At 43.3% G+C, this 21,781-nt stretch overlaps 1 protein-coding gene across 1 annotated transcript; it reads left to right on the top strand.

Annotated features, from left to right (window-relative positions):
- The first annotated feature begins 240 nt into the window (after positions 1 to 240).
- Positions 241 to 4,695, top strand: LOC140177738 (uncharacterized). The gene is made up of 12 exons (XM_072210894.1): positions 241 to 308; positions 1,615 to 1,720; positions 1,773 to 1,804; positions 1,911 to 2,000; positions 2,486 to 2,515; positions 2,666 to 2,728; positions 2,811 to 3,291; positions 3,372 to 3,724; positions 3,807 to 3,941; positions 4,078 to 4,181; positions 4,252 to 4,345; positions 4,430 to 4,695. The coding sequence occupies exons 1-8, from the start codon at positions 241 to 243 to the stop codon at positions 3,561 to 3,563; spliced, it is 1,062 nt and encodes a 353-aa protein (XP_072066995.1). The 3' UTR covers positions 3,564 to 3,724; positions 3,807 to 3,941; positions 4,078 to 4,181; positions 4,252 to 4,345; positions 4,430 to 4,695.
- The last annotated feature ends 17,086 nt before the right edge of the window (positions 4,696 to 21,781 follow it).

Genomic DNA, 21,781 nt, shown 5'->3' with positions numbered 1-21,781 from the left:
GATGCACATCCCGCCAATAAGGGTGCATCACAAACTATTAAAGGAGTTGGCTAACTCCTTTAAATTGGGGAAAAACACACTCAAAACCAGCTACAGTTCGTTTAGAGTTAAATCCAGCACAATAGGGGCTGCGCTTGGCCTCAATGCATCAGGTAACTCATTACAGAAAACCTCTATACTTCCATTCTTCGTAATATCTTATTCTGCTATCATATAATCAAGAAACAGACATAGGTGTATATGAGTGATATTGGGGTGCATATGAGTGATGTTGAGGTGTATATGAGTGATATTGGGGTGTATTTCAAGTGATTTTCAGTTTAAGTTGTTTTCTTTTTTGTAGGAGATCTATTTTCTGAGAAAGTCAGTTATAAGGAACTTTCTGAAGAGAACAAACAGATTTTTAGAAGATTCCAGGGGAAGACTCTAAAAAATCTGACGAATGAGATGAGTATTAGTGTTGGAAATGAACAGGATCGCCTCATGTTCAAGAGGATTTTCATCCTCTATATACAGATGACGTTCCTGTTGCCAACCACAATAAACAAAATCTCTCATGTGCACCTAGCTCCAATTTTTAAGATGGACAAAATAAAGGAGGGCAACTGGGGAGCCCATATTCTGAATTTTATCATCAAGGGCAATTGACGACTGTCTGTTTGCCCTGATGATAGTCTATTTCCATCTGTCAAAAAACAAAGACAAGAAAGGAGAAGAAAGACATGCACAAGCCTGGATTGCCAACTGGAATAGAGAGCAGTTGGTTGAAAGGATGAGAGCAGAAATGGATGGACATATGGTAAGTGAACAGAATACCTTGGGTGTATTTTATTTACGTGGATGCTGTTAACTAACATTTCTACTGTTTCAGGGAATCGTAAAGATGGGAGAAACAAAAGAGAAATTGAAACAAATGAAGGAAAAAGAAAAGAAAGAAAAAAAGAAAATAACAAAAAAAAGGCAAATTCATCATCATCTGAGAGTGATACATCTAAAACTGAAGTCTATTCTTCCTCTGAGTTTGAGACTGAAGAAGACTCAGAGGAACTAAAAAGGAAACAACCCACCGAACAACCAAAAAGTAAGTAATATACTTCGGTGTATATTGTCACTTTTAGGGTGTATTTTGTCTCGTTTAGGGTATTTTTTACTAATGATTGTTTGCCTTGCAGAATGGGATCCAAAAAAAGGAAGCAGATTCAGGAGGATTCCAATTCAGAAATTGAATCGAATGATGAGTAAGATTCTGAAATTATCATTGCTTTCTTTTCCGTTTATTTTCAAAATTTGATGAATTAACACACTGTTTCTCATTAACTTCCAAAAGTGAAGAATCATCACCAATAAAAAAACAAAAAACAAATAAAAAAATTTAGACTACAGCCAAAAAGTAAGCACTACTTTGGATAGTATTTTATGATCAATTTTATTTTGTTTTTCTGATTCACTGTTTTTTTTTTCCAGGACGCAATCCAAAAAGAGAAAGCTCATTGTTGAGGATTCGTCTCCTGAACAAACTCAATCCATGATGGGTAAGATACTTTGTAAAACTATATTACCATTTATCATTAAAATTATATTTGTTAACATGTTCTTTTATGCATGTACTGCCAGATCTGAACTTGAAACTGAAGTATTAGAAGAATTGTTAAGGGAATCAAAAAAGAAGAAAGCTAATGAAAAAGCTGCTGCACAGGGGTTTGTTATATTTGGGTGTATAGTATGCATTCTAAGGAATTTTTGGTTGCTGATAATTGGTTTTGGTTTCCCAGGAAGAAGGGAGCTCCACTGCCATCGACAGAAGGTCACTATGACTCATCTGAAACATAAGAACTTTTATTTGATAAAATCTTGTTATCCTGATTTAACTGTACAGTATTTTTACTGAATGATATTTATTTTATGCTTAGAATCCCCAAGGTCAACTTAGAAAGTGAGAATGATCCTTTGTCTCAAAGACAAACAGATCAAAGCATCATAAACAAACCGGAGGATAGCATGTAATTTCCCTTTCTAATACCGGTTGCTTTTATCTTTTATTATCTTCTGCTTCTAATTTTGTATATATATTTTTTTAGAAAAAAGCGCCCTTTAATGTTTTATTCAAGAAAAAAAAGGCAGGAAAAAAAAAAGCAAAAACTGCAACTACGTAAGTTCTCAAAATACAAAGCCTGTGTTTCTTTTGAATGCTTCAGGTGTATGTTAACTTTTTTTGGGTGTATTTCAGGTTGAGTCTGGTGGAAAAATCTCCTAATGACCCAGCTGAATAGAACATGATGGTTGTGAGGGTAGAGATACAGTCACAAACTTAAGCACTTTCAGTCTGAGTTTTACAAGTAAATTTCAACCTTATAATCATGAATTTTGACGGACTTTCTTAACTTTTTATTTTTGTCTTATTTAGAGTTCCGATTCAAGTTTATGTACCTTTGTCCCAGTCAACCCCTGTGCCATAAATTGAACTAACCCTTGCAAAGTTTCCAAGTGAGAAAATTAATGAAGAAAGAACAAAAAGGTAAGGAATAATATTGGGGTGTATTTGGTTATTGTTTGGGTGTATATTATCCTTGTTGGGATGTATATTTTACTTACTTGGGTGTATATCTTCACATAAGATCTGTAACTATTTTTTTTATAATATGATTCGTTTTATCTAACCCTGCAGCACTCCAGAACCCCCGAAACTTGATCAAAGCACACCCACGGTTCCACCAGCTCCATCCAAAATGTAAGTTTAACAGAGTAAAATTTGGTTTTCAATATCATTCGTCTATTCTTATTCTTATAGTACGTTATATGTCATCACGCAGTAATCCAGCCCCAGAAGACGCTGCTGCACTGATGATGATGGCACGGACAGCTTCCTACATTCCTAAAGAAGGTCCGATGCCATCATTCAGCCTTGGCTTGACTGATTCAAGCCAAGAAGAAGCAGCAACGCAAGAGGAGCAGATGGCAAAAACTCCTGAAATGCCAAAACTAATAGAACAATTAGGGGAGCTGGTGGAAAAAATTGCAAGCAGTGGGGTGAAAACAGAAGGTAAAAGTCCACAGATTCAAAAGCAGAGTGGCGAAGAAAGTTTTAAAAAGTTTCAAACTCCTCTGAAGAGCAACGAGATCTCGGTTGAAATGAAAGAGAAGTGTTATGTCTGGGCCACCCGTGTGAAGACATACGGAGATGAAAACACTAATGAGTATGACCCAGTCTGCACCCTCAAAGCCCAAGATCAATTCATTTTGTCAAAAATCTACTTTGCATCTCTTAAAGCTGATACACATATAGAAGCTAAGGTAATATTAGAATAACATTAATGATTTTATCATGAAATATAACTGCAATTCATGTAAATTGATTTGGGTTTTTTTTCTAGATTGTCACTGCCATCTGCCTGATCCTAAACCAAGAAAACACTAAAAGATTTCAAGAAGAAATATACTGTCTCCTCCCAGATATTGTAGTAAGGTGTACTTCAATTCAACCTTGGGTGTATTTTCTGTATTCATTTGGGTGTATTTTCTGTCTTTATTTGGGTATATTTTCTGTATTCATTTGGGTGTATTAATTATTTCATTTGGTGTTTCACAATTATTGCAGAGCATGGCCATTGGAAATCATCCAAATGGGGAATTCTTACAGCCTAAAACCAAAAACCCATTCAGGGTGGAAGACTACCCAATGTTTATACCCTTCTTGGACCTCAAAAAATTAGCATCACATCCATATGTAAGTTTTCGTTTCTAAAACTTCTTATCACCATTCTTTACTTAAATAAAATAAAACACTGTTCAATGTGGACATGCTTCAGATTTTTGCACCTGTTTGCTATTCAAACCATTGGTGGTTATGGGTGGCTGATGCAAGAAAGAGAAAATTTTATATACTCAACCCATATCACAAGACATGTCCCTCCGATGCCAGAATGAACCTAAATAAATTCATTGTAAGTTGTTTCTGTGTTTTGTATTTTAATATTTGGGTGTATTTCTGTTCAATATAAGGTGTAAATTTGTACTCCTTTGGGTGTATTCCTTAATTAAATTTATTCATATATTACTGATTTGTTTTGTGTTTTAAAGGATATGTAATTTCAAGAATGAGAGTATATGCTGGGGGCACCTTTGAAGAGAAAGGATCAGGAAATTGAACCACCATACATTAACATCTCAGGCCAAAAGACAAGGTATAAATCTTTCACTCTGAAAATTAATCTTTCCTATATGTAATTTGCTAATTTATTTCTTGTTTTTCAGCTATGACTGTGCTATTTATGTAATGAAGTGGCTTGAAATAATTCAGCCTGAAAATGTTAAAAGGGGGAAGTATGAGTGGGACAATTGGACCCAGGTAATTGTGTTTAAAACTATATAACTCTGTATTACTTTACTAAATTAACATGGTTGATTAAAAAAAAATTCTTTTAAACTATAGGAGGAGGTGGACCACTATAGAGTAGGATATGCTTCCCGGATTCTATTCCATGAAATGAATCAAGACAAAGCTAAAGCCATTAGGGGAAGTGATGCAATAAGACTGTCCAAACCATCCTCATTGTTATTGAGTCCATATTGTCAGATAGATTCTAATGATATTGACACTGATTAATCTAACTGTTATGTAGTCTTGTAACAATTTGAACATATGCTATAAAATTTTGCCAATATAATCCAGTTTTATTATAAAAAAATTTTCCATAATTAAACTGTCTCTGCTGTATTCAAAAGGTCTGAATTACATGTGCTAAAATATGAAGGAAAACATCAAACCAGGAAATTTTACACCCAAAACATGAAATTTTACACCCAAGAAAAGTTGAATATACACCCAAACTTCTATCTCCTGATGCTTTATCCCTAAAACCCTAAACCCTAAATCCTAAAACCCTAAACCCTAAAACCCTAAACCCATAAATCCTAAACCATAAACCCTAAATTCTAAAACCCTAAACCCCTAAACCCTAAACCATAAAACCCTAAAACCCTAAATCCATAAACCCTAAACCCATAAACCCTAAACTCCTAAACCCTAAACTCCTAAATCCTAAACCCCTAAACCCTAAACCCTAAACCCTAAACCATAAACCCTAAACCCTAAATCATAAACACTAAACCACCCAACCTACTATACACCAAAAACATGGAATTTTACACCCCAACAATATCAATATACACCCAAACTTCTATCCCCTGATGCTGGATTCCTAAATCCCAAAACCCTAAACCCCTAAACCCTAAACTCCTAAAACCCTAAACTCTAAACCCTAAACCCTAAACCATAAAAACTAAATCCTAAACCCTAAACCCTAAACCATAAAAACTAAACAAAACAATAATTTATAACATAAACAGCAGCATCTGAAAATATATAAATGTAAAATTTCAAATACAAGAAAATTCATAAATACACCAAAAAAACTGAGCTTTACACCTATATTCTGTAACTATACACCTAAAAAACTATCCCCTGCTGCTGGTTCCCTGAATTAATAATTCATAACATGTCCTTGATATTGGCTGGAATTTGAACGCACCACTGATACAACATCAAAGAGGTTTAACTGGAAATAATAAACTCACATATTAGCAAAACTATTAACAAGAAAATTAAACTCAATCACCACATATTTAAAGAACATCACCTTTACCTCGTTTAGAGCTTTCGTTTTCTTCTTCTTTGAGGCATTTGCAATCTATTTGTCCAACTTTGAACCTAGCCTATTTTTTGGACGTCCTCTTGTTCGAACCCTTGGAGGGCTTTGAAGCTTGTTAACAGATTCTAAGTTGGCATTTTCGTGAGATAACGAACATGTCCCCTTCCTTTTGGCTTTCAGTTCTTCCATCTCAACCATGACGTTATCGTACGCACGGTGCAGAATGGCAGTCAGCTCCTCTGATTCTGATGCAAATTCACAAATATTTTGCGAATGAAACACCAATTCGTCAAACCTCTTGCTTCTTGGCTCCAACAGTAGCTCGTCGTGGCTGCTCTTGATGTGTGTATGTCACCTCTTTACCTTCTTACTCCATCGTTCCAATATATATCTCGGTGACACTTGGGTTACTCGTTTAAAGCTTAAAACGCTTAGTGCGTGACGGCACAATATCCCTCTTGACTCGAATAATAAGCATTGGCATTTCACTTGGGCTGCTACTAAGTCAAAAGTAACCACAAACTTGTTGAATATTGAGCTGGAAACTTGTTCTCCAACTTCGTATACTGAATAGCCTAGAGCGGAGTTCGTTAATCTTGTGATGCAATTCGCCTTGCCTCTGAATTGTGCTTGGACTTTCCTAAACTTTTGGTGAGTGTACGTATGTTGAAACTGAGCTTCAATGGAGGATTTTGTTGCACACGGTATGTCCATATGAAAATCTGTAGCATCCGATTCTCTCTCTGCTTGTTCCCTGCTTCCGAGGCAATTATCGTATTGTTTGACAAATTGAATAAGCGAGCTGTTCTGGGTAATAAACTTGTTAAAAAATGAATGCATGCTCTTTCTCCTTTGTGTGCTTCTCATCCCTGCCCAGAAGTGGTGATCCAGATAAATTGGAACCCATATATGACGGTCTTCGTAAAGATCTGCAGAATACACCCAAATAAGGCTATATTACACCCAAAAATAGGCAATTTATACCTCTGCTGCAGATTTTAAACAACATTATCTGAAAGCCACTTGTTGTCCATAAGACCATACTTTAGCAGAAAATTATTCCAATTCCTATCAAATGAGTCTTTGCTATGAGAGTTCTAAACAACTTGGCTCATTTCTTGTTCAACTTCTGCGTGTCCCTTGTACCCATTTAATTTACTTGGAATCTTCTTCGTGATGTGCCAAATACACCAATGGTGAATTGTTGTTGGCATACAAGCCTCTATAGCCCTTTTTATTGACGTGCATTGATCGGTGAGAATCCCTTTCGGAGCATTTCCTCCGATACAACGAAGCCAACATTGAAATAACCATTTGAATGATTCAATTTCTTTGTTTTTCATCAAAGCGCATCCAAGAAGTGTTGACTGACCGTGGTGATTCACCCTGACAAAAGAACCATAAACCAAATTATACCTGAAATAAATTACGAGATTGCAAAATGAAAATCATTACGTACACCCAAATAATGATTTTATACACCCAAAAATATCCAATATACACCTTTACAGCAAATTCATAGAACAAAATTAATTTAGCATCATAAACAAGAACAGCATATTACCTGTTTGTATTGTAGTTGGTGTCGAATGAAATAACATATTCGAAATACTCAAAGGCAGCTCTGCTCTTTGCATCAGCCCCAAAAGCCAGCTTAATCGACTAATTGTCCTCGAGTTCGATCTCAAAAAAGAAATTCTGATTCTTCTCTTTCATTCTTAATAAATATTTCCCGAATTTCTTTGCATCTTCTTGTTCTGAAACATTCCACACTTCTCTCGTGATGTAATTCCTTACGTCTTTTTTGATAAAATTTAACTCGCGGTGACCCCGGCTGCCTCAACGAATGATTGGTAAATTTTACTTGGTCTGATACCAGCTTCCTCGTTATTCTCTATTGTACGATGAATGGACATGCTTAGTTCCCTATGCTGTTTGAGCATCTCTGCTTGAGTCAGAGAGCAATGATGTGAATGATGCAACATGACCTTCGAAATGATCCAAGCACCAACATCCTTCAATATGTGTATATAAATTCTTGCAGGACAATTGAAACCAGCTGTGGGATTTGTCTTCTCGGTCGGGGATATTTTAGATTTCTATTTTCCCTCTCTGCTACATGTAATCAATTGATTCTTAATTTTGTTTCCCTTCTTATTTATGCTCTGAACTCTTGTAGAAAAATCTGCAGCCTTTGCATAGTTCTTGTAAAATTTTGCAGTATCTTCAAGAGTGTTAAAAGTCATTCCAACCTTGGGAATAAACTGGTCATCAACAACACAAAGGGGCTGCAAAATACACGATGTTAAAAACAAGGATATACGATAGAGTTTCTGCACGTCATAAAAAAAGTAACAATTCAACTAAAATACACCCAAGTATTCCTGATTTACACCCGAACGACAACAACTCAACTAAAATAACAAGAAAAGTCATAAACTGTAAATACACCCAAACTTCCCTTAAATACACCCAAAAAGTTCTGATATATACCCGAACGACAACAACTCAACTAAAATAACAAGGAAAGCCATAAACTGTAAATACACACAAACTTTCCTAAAATACACCAAAAAAGTTCTGATCTACACCCGAACGTCTGGTATAAAATGCAGAAAATTAATCAAAATTAGTACATTAGATTCAATTCATAGATTATGTTCGCGCATTAATTTTACAGTCAATGTTCACAGATTATTCAGCTAGACAATCATAAACGACTAACTGCATAAAATTCAGATTCAATAATTAACTGAAACTAAATCACACCTCAAGAACTTCGTTCAATTCAAATTCAAAATTCACTTCGCCCTGGCTCAGCTGATAATCTGAAGTTGAATCATACATTATCTTCAAAACGAATTCAAAGCTTGATTTCAGAAACCATGAAAATCTAAAAAAAAAACGAAGCAAGAATACAGATAGAGAAACTCACGTAAATGACGAAGAAGAAACCAGTGATAAATGCATGTAAAACAACGAATGAAAAGGCAAAGACAGAAGGCACGAAGGAGATCGAACAAATTTGGCAAGAAACTCGAAAAAGAAAACGAAATCTTCTGAAAAATGGAAGTCATATACTCGCGCGTTAATTGATTTGGATTGATTTAAAAGTTTGTTATAGAGCGCGTGAAACGTACGTAACATGAGCAACGCGTTTAGTGGGTTCGTTCTCTTCAGGACTTGTAAAGTTTGTAAGCACAAAACACTTGTATATAGAGATTAATCCTAAAATAAAATAAGGAGTGTTAGGGACAAGAAAAAAAAGGAAGTTAGTTAGTAGTGATTCAAAAAGAAGAAAAAAATTATGATAGTTTTAAAAAAAAATTGGAAAAAGATCATAAATAATAATCATCAAATGTCAACATTTTCCAAAAAATTGAAAATAATTTTTTTTTTCAATTGATAATCAATCAACGTCGTTTTATCTAAATTTTTTCTTTTTCTCTGTTAACTCTTGTTCATCACTATTTTATTAACTGATTGTTCGTTAAAAAAAGTGTTAATTTCATAACAAATTGAAATAATATATTGCACTAAAGGGGAAAGATACGGTGGGTTGGAAATTTGTGGGATCGAATGATGCTTCTGGGAGTTTATTATTGATGTGGGACGATATGATGTTTAAGTCGAGTAATTGTTATAAAGGGGAGAGATGGTTGTGTAAGGGGTGTTGACGAATAATAGTTTCAATTGTGCGTTTTGCTTGGTGTATAGTGCGTATGCTAGAGAGGACAAATTGACTGTGTGGGAAGAGTTGAGCTTTTATCTATGGGTTATGTCAAATTCCAATTTGCTACATGGGTGACTTTAATGAGGTTGTGACAGTGGATGAGAGAAAAGGAGCCAGTACATTAACAGCAGCAGCAAAAGATTTTAGAAGCTAGATACAGGATATGGAGCTGTTGGATTTAGAGTTGAATGATCGTAAGTTTACTTGGTTCAGGGGCCAATCGTGTAGTCGCATTGATCAGGTGTTGGTTAGCGTGGAATGGATTGAAGAGTTTCCTGAGACGCGGCTTAAAGGTGGGCAGAGAGGTTTATCGGATCATTGTTCATTGATAGTGGAGGATAGTAGAGTACGAGTGGGAGTCAAGGCCATTCCAAAGTTTAGATTCTTAGTTCACACATGATGGTTTTTATAAATGGTAAAGGAGGAATGGAGAAGGCTAGGTAGAAGTTCATTTTACTGAAAAGCTGAAGGCTTTAACGATACCTTTGAGGATATGACATAAGGAGAAGTTTGGTGATATTGAGTTGAGGATAAACAAGTTGGAGGATGAAATCTGGAAGGTAGAGGAGTTGGCTAGTGATGGATGCTATGATGCAACTATGGATGGAGGCAAGGAGGAAGGCCCTTGTTAGTGTTTGTAAGAAATGGTATGTCAGGAAGGAGATTTATTGGAAGCAGATGTCAAGGTCTCGACATGCTAAGCACATGGATAAGAACACTGGATATTTCTATAATTTAGCCTCAGCCAGAAGACGGAGCAATCAAATCGATGTCTTAGTAATAAATGGAAGGCTGGTGAAGAATCAAGTCAGGATCAAGCTTGCCATAAGAGATTTCTACAAGAATTTATATCATCAGGAAGCGTCACCTTTGATACGCTTCCATGATGGGCTAGTTAATAAGATACAGAAAGAGGAGTCTGCATAATTAGATAGGATGCCTTCGGTTGAAGAAATAAAAGATGCAGTGTGGGATTACGAGTCGTCTAAGGCACCTGGGTGTGATGGCTATAATATGAACTTCATTAAGAAATGTTAGGGAGAAATTGGGTCTGACTTCACTAAGGCTGTCATGAATTTCTTTCTGTCAACAAAGCTACCAAGAGATTCTAATGTTACTTGGGTGGCTTTGGCTCCGAAGTTTATTGGAGCTAGGGAGATAAAAAATCTTCGGCCGATTAGCATGGTAGAATGTGTGTATAAGGTCATATCGAATGTGCTAGTTCGGAGAATGCATAGGGTAATGCCAGGATTAGTAGGAGAGACTTAGAGTGCTTTTGTGGAAGGTAAAAAAATACATTATGGGGCTTTGATTGCGTGTGAGACGGTGCAGTAGTTGAAGAAGAGTAAGAAGAGGTCGGCGATAATCAAGTTGGATTTTCAAAAAGCTTATGATAGAGTGAAGTGGACTTTTGTAGATATTGTACTTCAGAATATGAGGTTTGGGCAAAGATGGAGATGATGGATTAAGAAATGTGTTTGCATGGCGTCGATGTCGGTTCTTATAAATGGGTCACCTTCTAAATCCCTTAAGATGAAATGGGGCTTAAGACAAGGTGATCCTCTTTCTCCATTCCTATTTGTTCTTGTTGTTGATGTCCTTCATAGGATGGCAGGATAGGTAGTAAGGAATGGAAGGATTACTTATCTGTTGGTTGGTAAGAATAATATTGAGTTGTCCCTCCTGCAATTTGCGGACAATACCATACTATTTTGCCAACAGAAAGAGGAGATTATCTGGAACTACAAGCGACTTCTGCGGTATTTTGAGATGATGTCTGACCTGAGTATTAATTTTGATAAATCTAGCTTGATTCCGATTAATTATGAGTAGGAGTGGGTAAAAAAGATGTGTTGGGTACTGGGGTGCAAAGAAGATTCACTGCCAGTCAAATATTTGGGTATTTCTCTAGGAGCGAATCCGAGATTGGTCAAGACTTGAAAGCCAATAATTGACAAAGTAGAAGAAAAGCTCAGTTTGTGGAAAGCAAAAATGCTCAATAAAGCTGGTAAGCTAATCCTTATCAAATATGTGCTGAATAGCCTGCCAATTTACTACCTCAGCTTATATAAGATGCCCGGAGCAATAGCAGAGAAGTTGATCTCCTTGCAAAGGAGGTTCCTGTGGAATGGAGAAGATGGTAAGCACGAGTTACCTTTGGTGAAGTGGAAAATTGTGCAAGCTTCAGAATGGCTAGGAGGGTTGGAAGTAGGTGATGGAGTTGTTCGGAATGCAGCATTATTATTTAAGTGGTGGTGGCGGTTTTCAAAGGAAGATTGTTCATTATGGAAGAAAATTGTATGCTTTTGCAATGACATGAACCCAAATATTCCACTCTCTGGTCAGCCTGTACCTAAAAGAGATGGTCCATGGAGGGATGTTTGTCAGCTACAGATAAAAGATCAACAGGTGAGAAATAATATAGTCAGGGAGTTGTCTTTAGAAGTAGGGGATGGAAGAAGAATTTGATTCTGAGAGGATAATTGGCTAGCTTGTGGTGTACTGAAGGACATTGAAGGTTCTTGATGGCCTAGAGAAGGGGAGGGAGTTGAATCTATGGCCTTCTTTTTAAGTTAGTTGATTAACCCTTAAAACCAAGAAATGAAACTTTGCTTCTATTTGTCTACGTGAAGGATTATGCAGGAGACAATTTAGTTTTGTCTCACAAATCACAGAGAGACAAAATAGTGCAAAGAAGAAGAATATGGCACCAGCATATATCCTTGTTCAGTTGCTTTGTACAATGCAACCTACATCCAGTTTTCACCACAACGTTGGTGGAATTTTCACTATACTTTCAAGTTTTACATACACAATTCCCTAGGACTCAACATAATCCTATCTGGGACAAATCAACCTTCAACATAAGCTTGATTTGGCTAGGCAACATCCTAGACTTTCAATACACTAAGTGCTTACCCAATTTAGCAAGGGATATATCAGATACAAGATGCAAAACAGAAATACAAACAAATAGAAATCTGAAATCAACTTTGGCTTTTCTCTCCATGTTTCTCTCTTTACCTTTTCTCTCTATTTGGCTTTTTCAAATGCCTCACATTTATGCCATTTCTCACTCAAGAGAAAACAGAGAAAGATAAACATTGAAATAGAATAATAAAACAATAAACCATGAAGGAGATGATTATCACAGCCTTGAAGCTATCAGATGAACCAACTTCAAAACTCTCTATAATTGTTCTTCATTTTGGCGGTATGTTTCTTTGATGTAGAAACACAGTCCAAAGCATTGAACTCTCACTAGGAATGCTCTCAATGCAACTCAGATTCTGGTTCTCTCTTATTGACTTCATTCTGAAGAGTTCTTTTCTTTTTGTATGATTTCAATTTCCACACCAAAGGCTTGCTTCACATAGTTGACTTCTTCTTCTCACAAAATCAGAGCAACAGTGACGCAGAAGAGAGATGGGACTGTAGCAGAGATTTCAGATTTCATGCATTCATACCTTCTGTTACGGCCCGACCCAGGATTCCCGCGGGTCAACCCGACCCGAGCTCCACCCGGCCCGGCTACGCGCCTTTCAACCGACCCGGACACGCGTCCCGTACGGCTCACCCGCAGCTATGGGACATCGTCCTTGAGAATATGGGCCTGCCCTCCAGAGGGGGCCCACTACTGACATGTATATAAGGGGAAGACTGGCTCTTCCCTCGAGGTACGCCACATTTTCTACAACACCCCTTTTTCCGCTATCTGTTGGTAAACTTCGGTGATTGGTGCTGTGAGGGGGGTATAATTGGTGAACTTCCCAACTCGGGGGAACGGTTTGGGTGTTTTACTCGGACCGCCGTCCCTGGCGTGTTCCTTTGGTCTTTCTCTGCCTTCGTAGTGCCGGGCTTGGTTGTAGGCGGGCTGCCGCTTATTGGCAGCCACGACCCGGCTGACTTCTTCGTCATTGATGTATTCTTTGGCCACGCATTGGATCTCCTGCATTGTCCAAACGGGCTTTGTGGTAAGGTGTTTCCTGAAGTCCTCGTTCGAGAGCCCGTTCGTCAAGCATAGACTTGCCACCGAGTCCGTTAGACCGTTAATTTCCAGGCACTCGTCATTGAAACGGTCCAGGTATTTCCTGGTCGGCTATCCGGGTCTCTGTGTCACCCCTAGCAAATTGATTGGGTGTTTGGCTTTGACAATCCTGGTCGTGAATTGGGCCAAGAAGGCGTGGCTGATGTCGGAGAATTGAGTCACCGAGCCCTGCGGGAGGTTGTTAAACCACCGTATCGCCGGGCCCGCCAAGGTGACCGGGAAGGCGCGGCATCTTACCTCGTCTCCTACCCCTTCCAGGTTCATTCTGGCCTCAAAGGCCGTCAAGTGTTCCAGGGGATCTTGTGTTCCATCATACTTCATGTCCGTTGGCTTGTCGAAGTGTTTCGGCAGCCGGATCTCGAGTACGGAACGGTGGAAAGGGGTCGCTCCTATTATCACGGGTCCCCGGGTAGTTCTCCCCGGCTCGTCATTCTCCCGACGGGCGTCCTCTTCGCCTCTGTTCGACGCACGTCGTCTCTCGTGTCAGGCGTAAATGATGGGGTCCCGACTTCTTCTTCTGGCTCGTCCCCGTCCCCCCGTGCTTTCCGACTCGTATTGGGGGCTGGGCGAGCTTCTCGAGCGGCTCCTTGAACGGGACCGGGTGGGGCTCCGCTCCGGGGTGCGTTGGTCGCGTTCTCTCTCGGCTAGCCGGCGCTCTAAGTCTTGCATCCTATGGCGCAACTCTTGCATTATCCTGGCGTGGTTGTCGCCAGTACCTCCGAAGGGGCGTCTCTCGTGAGTCTACGTCGTGTCCCTCGGGGGCGATCTCTGCTGTTGTCGAGTTTCTGTCGAAACGGCGCCTCCCCCAAGCACGGGAGGCGCGGCCTCGCTACCTGTCCCAGTCTGGACTAGTACGAAGTCCATGGACGAGTCCCCACAGACGGCGCCAATGTTCGGTTGGTCGGTTACTGGACGGTTCGGGTCAGGATTCGAAGTGATGGAAGGGACTCGTCTGGTCACGGTCTTCCGGTCCAAGAGGTGCGAGATCCCGAGTACTTCGTGTGGAGAGGGGGGTGCCACCTGCAAAGACACTTCGACGCTCTTGTCAGACAATGTGCAGGCGGAAAAAGGGGTGTTGTAGAAAATGTGGCGTACCTCGAGGGAAGAGCCAGTCTTCCCCTTATATACATGTCAGTAGTGGGCCCCCTCTGGAGGGCAGGCCCATATTCTCAAGGACGCTGTCCCATAGCTGCGGGTGAGCCGTACGGGACGCGTGTCCGGGTCGGTTGAAAGGCGCGTAGCCGGGCCGGGTGGAGCTCAGGTCGGGTTGACCCGCGGGAATCCTGGGTTGGGCCGTAACAGTGCCCCCAACGCGCCAGTGATGGTCGTGAGGGCGATCGGTGGCGCGTGATGTCCTTGTTTGTGCGTTGTCGTCGAGTCGGCTGACCATGGGAGAGGCGCGTCTCTTGTGCGCGTGTCTCTTGGTCTGCTGAGGTGTTCGTTCATCGCTTCGTTCTTCGCGCTGAGCATTAAATGCTCATAATGGTTTGAAAAAACCCCGCGCGTAAAGACCGTTTTGCCCCTGCTTTCTTTCGCGCTTCTCGTGGGGGTTTTTAAACAGTTTCTTTCTCTCTTCCTCCTACCCTTGCCGTTTTCACTTTCCTCTCTCCCTGATATCCAAAATTTCCTGTTCGAGCCCTCTCGTGCCTTCTTTTTCCTTCCAAGTTTCTGCAATCGATTCAGGTAATTTCTGCTCCCTCTTCTCTTGTGTTTATGCTATGTTTTACCGCTGCGTAGTTATTGTTTGTGATGGTTGCATGCTTGGTTTACTTTAGCGGAATGGCCTTCCACTGGTGGGGTAGACGAATTAAGGGAGGGGTACCATTCTTGGGTAGGTTTTAGGTGATTTGTGTGATAGGCGTAGTTTTTAACTGTTCTTGGCCATGATCTGAGTTTGAAAAGGCGTAGTTTCTGGGTTTCTATGGACTCCCGACCTCATAGTCTAACGGAGTGGTACCCCGATGTAGGTATGCCTCGCATCGTTTCCCGGTCTTCTGGAACTGGCGCGGCCTACGACCCGTACGCCTGAGTGACCGACGATATAAGGAGCTCACCCAACCAAATGGACTTGGAGGAGTTGACCGAGTTCCGGCAAGCCGGCTACTTGTGTGGGGGGACTGACGAGGAGGCCAACTACGAGGCCATTGTCCCTACCCCCCATGAGCGTATTTATGAGCTCAACTTCCACTCTCCTCGTGTCCCTGATTGGATTTGGTTTTACAAGTCCATGTTCACACAAGTTGGCGTTCGGATACCGTTCTCCGACTTTCAAATGGCGCTGCTGAACCGGATATTCGTCCCCCCTTCTCAGCTTCATCCGAACAGCTGGGCTTCGATCCGCTGCTTCGAAATGGTTTGCGAGCACCTGGAGCTGCCGGTGTCGGTGGACGTCTTCCTCTTCTATTTCAACCTTACCAACCCTTCCAAATAGGGGAAGGCGAGGAAAGGGTTTCTTTCTTTCCGTTCCGCCCAGGGTAGGAGAATTTTTGGCCTTTTTGAGGACTCCTACCATGGTTTTAAAGATAAGTACTTCAAAGTTCGTCCCGTCAAAGGTCGTCACCCCTTTTGGTTGTCGTTAGAAGGGGAGCGCCTTATCCAGACTTATTGGAGTTTTGGTGCGGGGTCGAATCCTTTCATCAAGGTGACGTACAAGAGGTTGTCGGCTGTAGAAAAGCAAATAGCTGACGTACTTTTTGCCATTTTTGAAAAGAATCCCGTGAACCCTCATCTTCTTATGGGTGAACGGGAGGCCGCCAGGAGCTATATTCGTGAGTTGTCTTCTTTGTTTGCCTATGTTTCTTTATTGTTGTTTTTCTTTTCCCGATCTAACGACTAATGTGCCTGTTGTTTGTTGCAGTGGAAATGTCTGCCACCGTGACCGGTCTTGAGAATTTGATGAAGACCTTTTTTGAAGCAAGTGACGACGAGAATGCCGAAGAGAAGGATGCCGGTAAGTCGGAGGGTCCTTCAGGGGAGAAGGAGAATCAGGCTATGCCTTCTCCCCAGGATGCCGACGTGTTGGGGAAACAGGCTGCAGGGGGCCAGGCTTCCCCTACCCGTGAGGAAGGGCCCGCTGAAGGGCACGCGACTCTCACCCCCCAGCCGGATAGTGACGTGGAGCTTATCCATACTCCCAAGAAGCGAAGGATGTCTTCCAGCCCGGAAGGGGCCCTTACCATAATGGAAAGGAACTTTGATGCTACCAAATTTATTGACTCCCAGTTGATACCCGGGACAGAGGAGCATTTTCACGAGACCGAACTGTCCGGGCAGGCGAGGTGGATGTATCGCACCTTGCTCCGTGGGGCCGTGATAGCTCGGAAGGCTGAATTCGAGTTATCGGGGATGGAGGCGCTCCGGAAGAAGCTTGAGTCCTCTGTTAAGGCGAACAATGACTTCAAGGCTCAAGTTGAACTCCTCCAGGGTCAGCTGTCCGAGATAGGGGGAAAGCTTAGCGCTGCTGAGGAGAAATCGTCGTTTGTTACGGAGAGGTTGAAGGCGTCCGATGAGACCGTGGCCCGGCTTCTTGAGCGTGAGATGACATTGGAGGGTCAGTTGAATGCCGCTCAGGGTCGGGTTGTCGCCTTGGAAAAAGAGCGGGAGCAGGCCGTCTCGGAGGCGAAAACCGCTAAAGCTGAAGCCGCTGAGCTTAAGAAGAAGCTTAAGGTGACCAAGGAGCAAGGGAAGAATGCCATCTCGATGACCGAAGATGCCCTGAAGGCTCAGCTGAGGATCGCAGCTCCTGATTTCGACACGTCGTCAATTGGCGCTTTCAAGACTATCCAGGACGGAAAGATTGTTGACATGCCGAGGAAGTGAGGCCTTGTAACTTAGGATATTTTGTAACGCGTTTGCTGAACAAATTATTGCTCGTTTTTTGTTTTGACTCTCTATAAGTTATACTTATTCGGTCGTTTGGCCGGGTTGCCGTTTGCTATATTTGTTGTCGTTGTTTCTCTCGGGGGTGGGCTCGCGCCCGTTTCCCCGTTTTATGTTTGTTATGGCTTGGATCGTCGTGGTCGTGTTGTCGTCGTAGTTGGCTTTGGCCATAAGGAAAATGGCCCCCGGGGTGATCAGTCCCGGTCTGCCGTTTTAGGGGGCGCCCGTGCGCGGCGCACGTAGGAAAGTAGTGGACAAGCACAAAAATTTTTGACAAGTATGAGTTAGTCGTTAGCTAAACAAATTAATCAATACGGCGAGTAAAAATAAAAAGACAGATCATCATGCGAACAAGGCGAATATTTACAATTTGTTTGGGTTCCCGGGTCGGCGAGTCGTCTGGTCATGAATAAAACCTTCTTAGGCTACCCGTATTCCATGTTCTGGGTATTTCCTTGCCGTCGAGTCTCTCGAGCTTGTAAGCACCTTTGCCGAGTACCTCCCTTACCCTGTAGGGACCTTCCCAATTTACCGCCAGCTTGCCTTCCCCTGGGGTTGGGACGCCGATGTCGTTGCGTCGCAGGACGAGGTCCCTTTCCTCAAAATCTCGCTTGAGGACTTTTGCGTTGTAACGCAGGGCTATCCTTTGTTTCAGTGCCGTTTCTGATAGGTGAGCCATCTCCCTGGTTTCCCCAACCAGGTCCTTTTCGACCGCTTCGCTCGTGCCCGCGAGTAGTAGTCGGGGGCTCGGTTCCCCGATTTCGACTGGTATTACTGCATCGACCCCGTATGTTAGGCGAAAGGGAGTTTCCCCCGTAGCGCTTTGCTCAGTTGTCCGGTAAGACCATAGGACGGAAGCGAGTTCGTCAGCCCATGTTCCCTTCTTATTGTCTAAGCGCTTCTTTAGACCAAGAAGGATGACCTTGTTTGCGGCTTCTACCTGCCCGTTTGTTTGGGGATGTTCTACCGAGGAGTACTTCTGCTTTATCCCTAGGACAGAGAGGAACTCCATGAACTTCTTGTCCGTGAACTGGGTCCCGTTGTCTGAGATAACGACTTCCGGTATACCGAAACGGGTTATCACCTGCTTCCACATGAACTTCCGACAGTTGGAGGACGATATCGTAGCCAGCGGTTCAGCCTCCACCCATTTGGTATAGTAGTCGATGGCGACAATGAGGTATTTGACTTGTCCTGGGCCGACCGGGAAAGGCCCCAGGAGGTCGACTCCCCATTGTGCGAAAGGTCGAGTGGTCGTCAGAGAGTTTAGCTCGGAGGCCGGTGCCTTGTGGAAGTTGGCGTTTTGTTGAAACTTTATGCATTTTTTGACAAATTCCCTCGAGTCCTTCATCATTGTCGGCCAGTAGTATCCTGCTCGGATGAGCTTCCTCGCTAGGGCTTTACCCCCGATGTGGTGTCCGCAACACCCCTCGTGGACTTCTCTGAGCACGTAGTCCGTTTGGTCGGGGTGCAAACACTTTAATAGGGGCTGGCTGAGTCCCTTTTTGAATAGTTGTCCCTGTATGATTGCGTATCTGGCCGCCTCCCTTCTTAAGGCTTTGGCTGCTTTCTCATCTTCAGGTAACTTGCCGAGTTCCAGGAAGTTGGTGATGGGGTCTAGCCACGAGGGTCTCGACTTCGTCAAGTGGAGGGCGACCGTCGGTTCCTTCACCATGCCTTGGATGAGGGACCGGTTACCCGACCCTGGCTTTGTGCTTGCCAGCTTAGACAGGAGGTCTGCTCGTGTGTTCCTTTCTCTTGGGACGTGTTGGACGATGACCTCCTGGAACTGGCTCGTTATTTCTTTAACCTTTTCCAAGTATTTTTGCAGGAGGGGGTCCCGGGCTTGGTAGCTTCTGTTCACCTGCGAGGTGACAACTTGTGAGTCGCTGCATACTTCGACCTTCGTCGCACCGACTTCCCGAGCTAGTATTAATCCGCCCAAGAGAGCTTCATATTCTGCTTGGTTGTTCGACACCGGAAACTCGAACCTAGTCGATTGCTCATAGATGACCCCTGCGGGGCTTTCTAAGATGACCCCTGCTCCCCCGGATGTTTGGTTGGAGGCCCCGTCAATGTGGAGCCTCCATCGCGTGCCCGTTTCCTCGGGGGGGTCCCCCGTCACCTCTACCAGAAAGTCTGCCATTGCCTGGGCTTTGATTGCATGTCGGGGTTCATATTGTAGGTCGTATTGGGAGAGCTCGATGGCCCAGGTCATCATCCTACCGGCCAAGTCAGGTTTTTGCAGTACTTGGCGAATCGCCTGATCCGTCCTCACGACTATACGATGGCTCTGGAAGTATTGTCTTAACCTTCGGGAAGAGACTAGGAGCGCCAGCGCCAGTTTTTCCAGCTTGCTGTATTTCAATTCTGGTCCTTGGAGGACCCTGCTCACGAAGTAAACGGGTTGTTGGGTCTTCCCTTCTTCTCTCACGAGAACCGTGGCAAGTGCCTCCTCGGTTACTGATAAGTAGAGGTAGAGTGGTTCTCCGGCCTTGGGTTTTCTGAGGACCGGTGGTGCCGCTAAGATTTGCTTGAAGTGGTTGAATGCCTCTTCGCATGCTGGGGTCCATTCGAACGTCATTCCTTTTTTCATTAGATTGAAGAAAGGCAGAGCTCTCGCTGCTGATGCGCCGAGGAATCGGGATAAAGCCGTTAACCTCCCGGCAAGTCGTTGGACGTCTTTGATACAACCCGGGCTCTTCATCTGGAGAACTACTCGACACTTCTCTGGATTGGCTTCTACTCCTCTTTGAGTAATCATGAATCCCAGGAACTTTCCGGCCTCCATGGCAAACGCGCACTTGAGCGGATTAAGCCTCATGCCGTGTTGCCGTAGGGAGGAAAAAACGCCATCAAGATCGCTCAGGAGGTCGTCGGGTCGTGTGGTCTTTGCGAGTATATCATCCACGTAGACTTCTACTGTTTTGCCTATAAGTTCATTGAATATCCTATTCATCAGCCTTTGGTACGTGGCCCCAGCGTTTTTCAGACCAAAAGGCATTACCTTGTAACAATAGGTTCCTCCTGGCGTTATGAACGCCGTTTTTTCCTCGTCGGATCGGTGCATCGGTATCTGATTGTATCCTGAGTAGGCATCCATGAAGCTCAGATACCGGTATCCCGCCGCTGCGTCGACGAGTGCGTCGATGTTAGGTAGGGGGTAGCAATCCTTGGGACACGCCTTGTTGAGGTCAGAGTAGTCTACGCACATTCTCCATCTCCCATTGTGCTTTTTAACCAGGACCACGTTCGACAACCAGGTCGAGTAGTCTAGTTCTCGGATGAATCCTGCTTCTAGGAGGCTGGCCGTTTGCCTGGCTACCTCTTCTGTCCTTTCTTGCGACATTTTTCTCCTCCTCTGGGCCACTGGCTTGGTTCCCGACTTGACGGCCAGATGATGCGATATGAGCTGGGGATCTATCCCGGGCATATCGGCAGGCGTCCAGGCAAAGAGGTCGGCATTAGCCCTGATCATTTCCATTAAAGGCTCCTTCATTTCATGTGAGAGGTTCCTGTTTATGAATGTGAATTTATCCTCCTCCTCGCCGACCCTGAACTTTTCCAAGTCTCCTTCTGGCTCTGGTCTAGGTTTGTCGTCTATCCTGGCGTCCAGGTCAGCAAGGAAGACCCCAGATGCTTCTTTGGATTTTTTCCTGAGAGAAAGGCTGGCGTGGTCGCAAGCGACCGCCGTTTCCAAGTCGCCTTTCATGGATCCTACGGATCCGTCATCAGTGACAAACTTCATCACCAGCAGCTTTGTGCTAATGGCGGCCCCCAGGTCGTTGATGGTTTTTCTTCCCAGGATGATGTTATAAGCCGTGGAGTCTCGTAATATTACGAAGTCCGCCATGACTGTTCGTCGCTTTTTCCCCTGTCCCACAGAGGTCGGGAGTGAGATGATTCCATCCGGCTTGATGAAGTGGTCCCCCAACCCTACCACACCGTGCTGGTGGGTCGTCAGGTCGGTGTCCCTTAGTCCCAGGGCATCGAAAACGTTTCGAAACATGATGTTTGAGTCTGCCCCCGTGTCTACCAGGATTCGTTTGACGAGGCCCGTTCCGACCCTGGCCGTGATGACCATGGGCGGATTTTCTGGTGCCTCGTCAAACCATTGGTCCTCTGGGCCGAAGGAGATGGGTGGGATACCTCGGAAACTTCTACCTGTCGAGGTGGAGACCGCTAGGACCTTGGCGTCTTTTTTCTGTGCTGACTTTGACCTTGGGGCGGTATTCCTAGCCGTTACCACGTTTACCACCGTAAGCCCGTGGTTGTCACCCTCTGGTTCCTGCCGTCGCCTTGTTGACCGGGATCTATCTTCGCTATCGTGGTCCCGGTTACGTCTCCTTGGTTCCCGTATAAGGTGGGAGAAGTCGGCAAGTTTCCCATCCCTGATAGCTTGCTCCAGGGCGTCTTTTAGATCGAAGCAGTCTTGGGTCTTGTGTCCGTAACCCTTGTGGTACTCGCAGTAGA

The sequence above is a fragment of the Arachis hypogaea genome, chromosome 13 (genome assembly GCF_003086295.3).
Source record: "Arachis hypogaea cultivar Tifrunner chromosome 13, arahy.Tifrunner.gnm2.J5K5, whole genome shotgun sequence".
NCBI classification, from domain to species: Eukaryota; Viridiplantae; Streptophyta; class Magnoliopsida; order Fabales; family Fabaceae; genus Arachis; species Arachis hypogaea.
Note: the sequence above shows the minus strand (reverse complement) of the source record. Positions and strands in the feature narration are given on the sequence as shown.

What these genes read in the sequence shown, in the direction of transcription:
- LOC140177738 (XM_072210894.1), top strand. Translation starts at nt 241, where the DNA reads ATGAGTGATATTGGGGTGCATATGAGTGATGTTGAGGTGTATATGAGT. An exon ending in TTGTTATATTTGGGTGTATA is followed by an intron (nt 1,721 to 1,772) that starts GTATGCATTCTA and finishes TTGGTTTCCCAG; the next exon opens with GAAGAAGGGAGCTCCACTGC. An exon ending in CCACCAGCTCCATCCAAAAT is followed by an intron (nt 2,729 to 2,810) that starts GTAAGTTTAACA and finishes GTCATCACGCAG; the next exon opens with TAATCCAGCCCCAGAAGACG.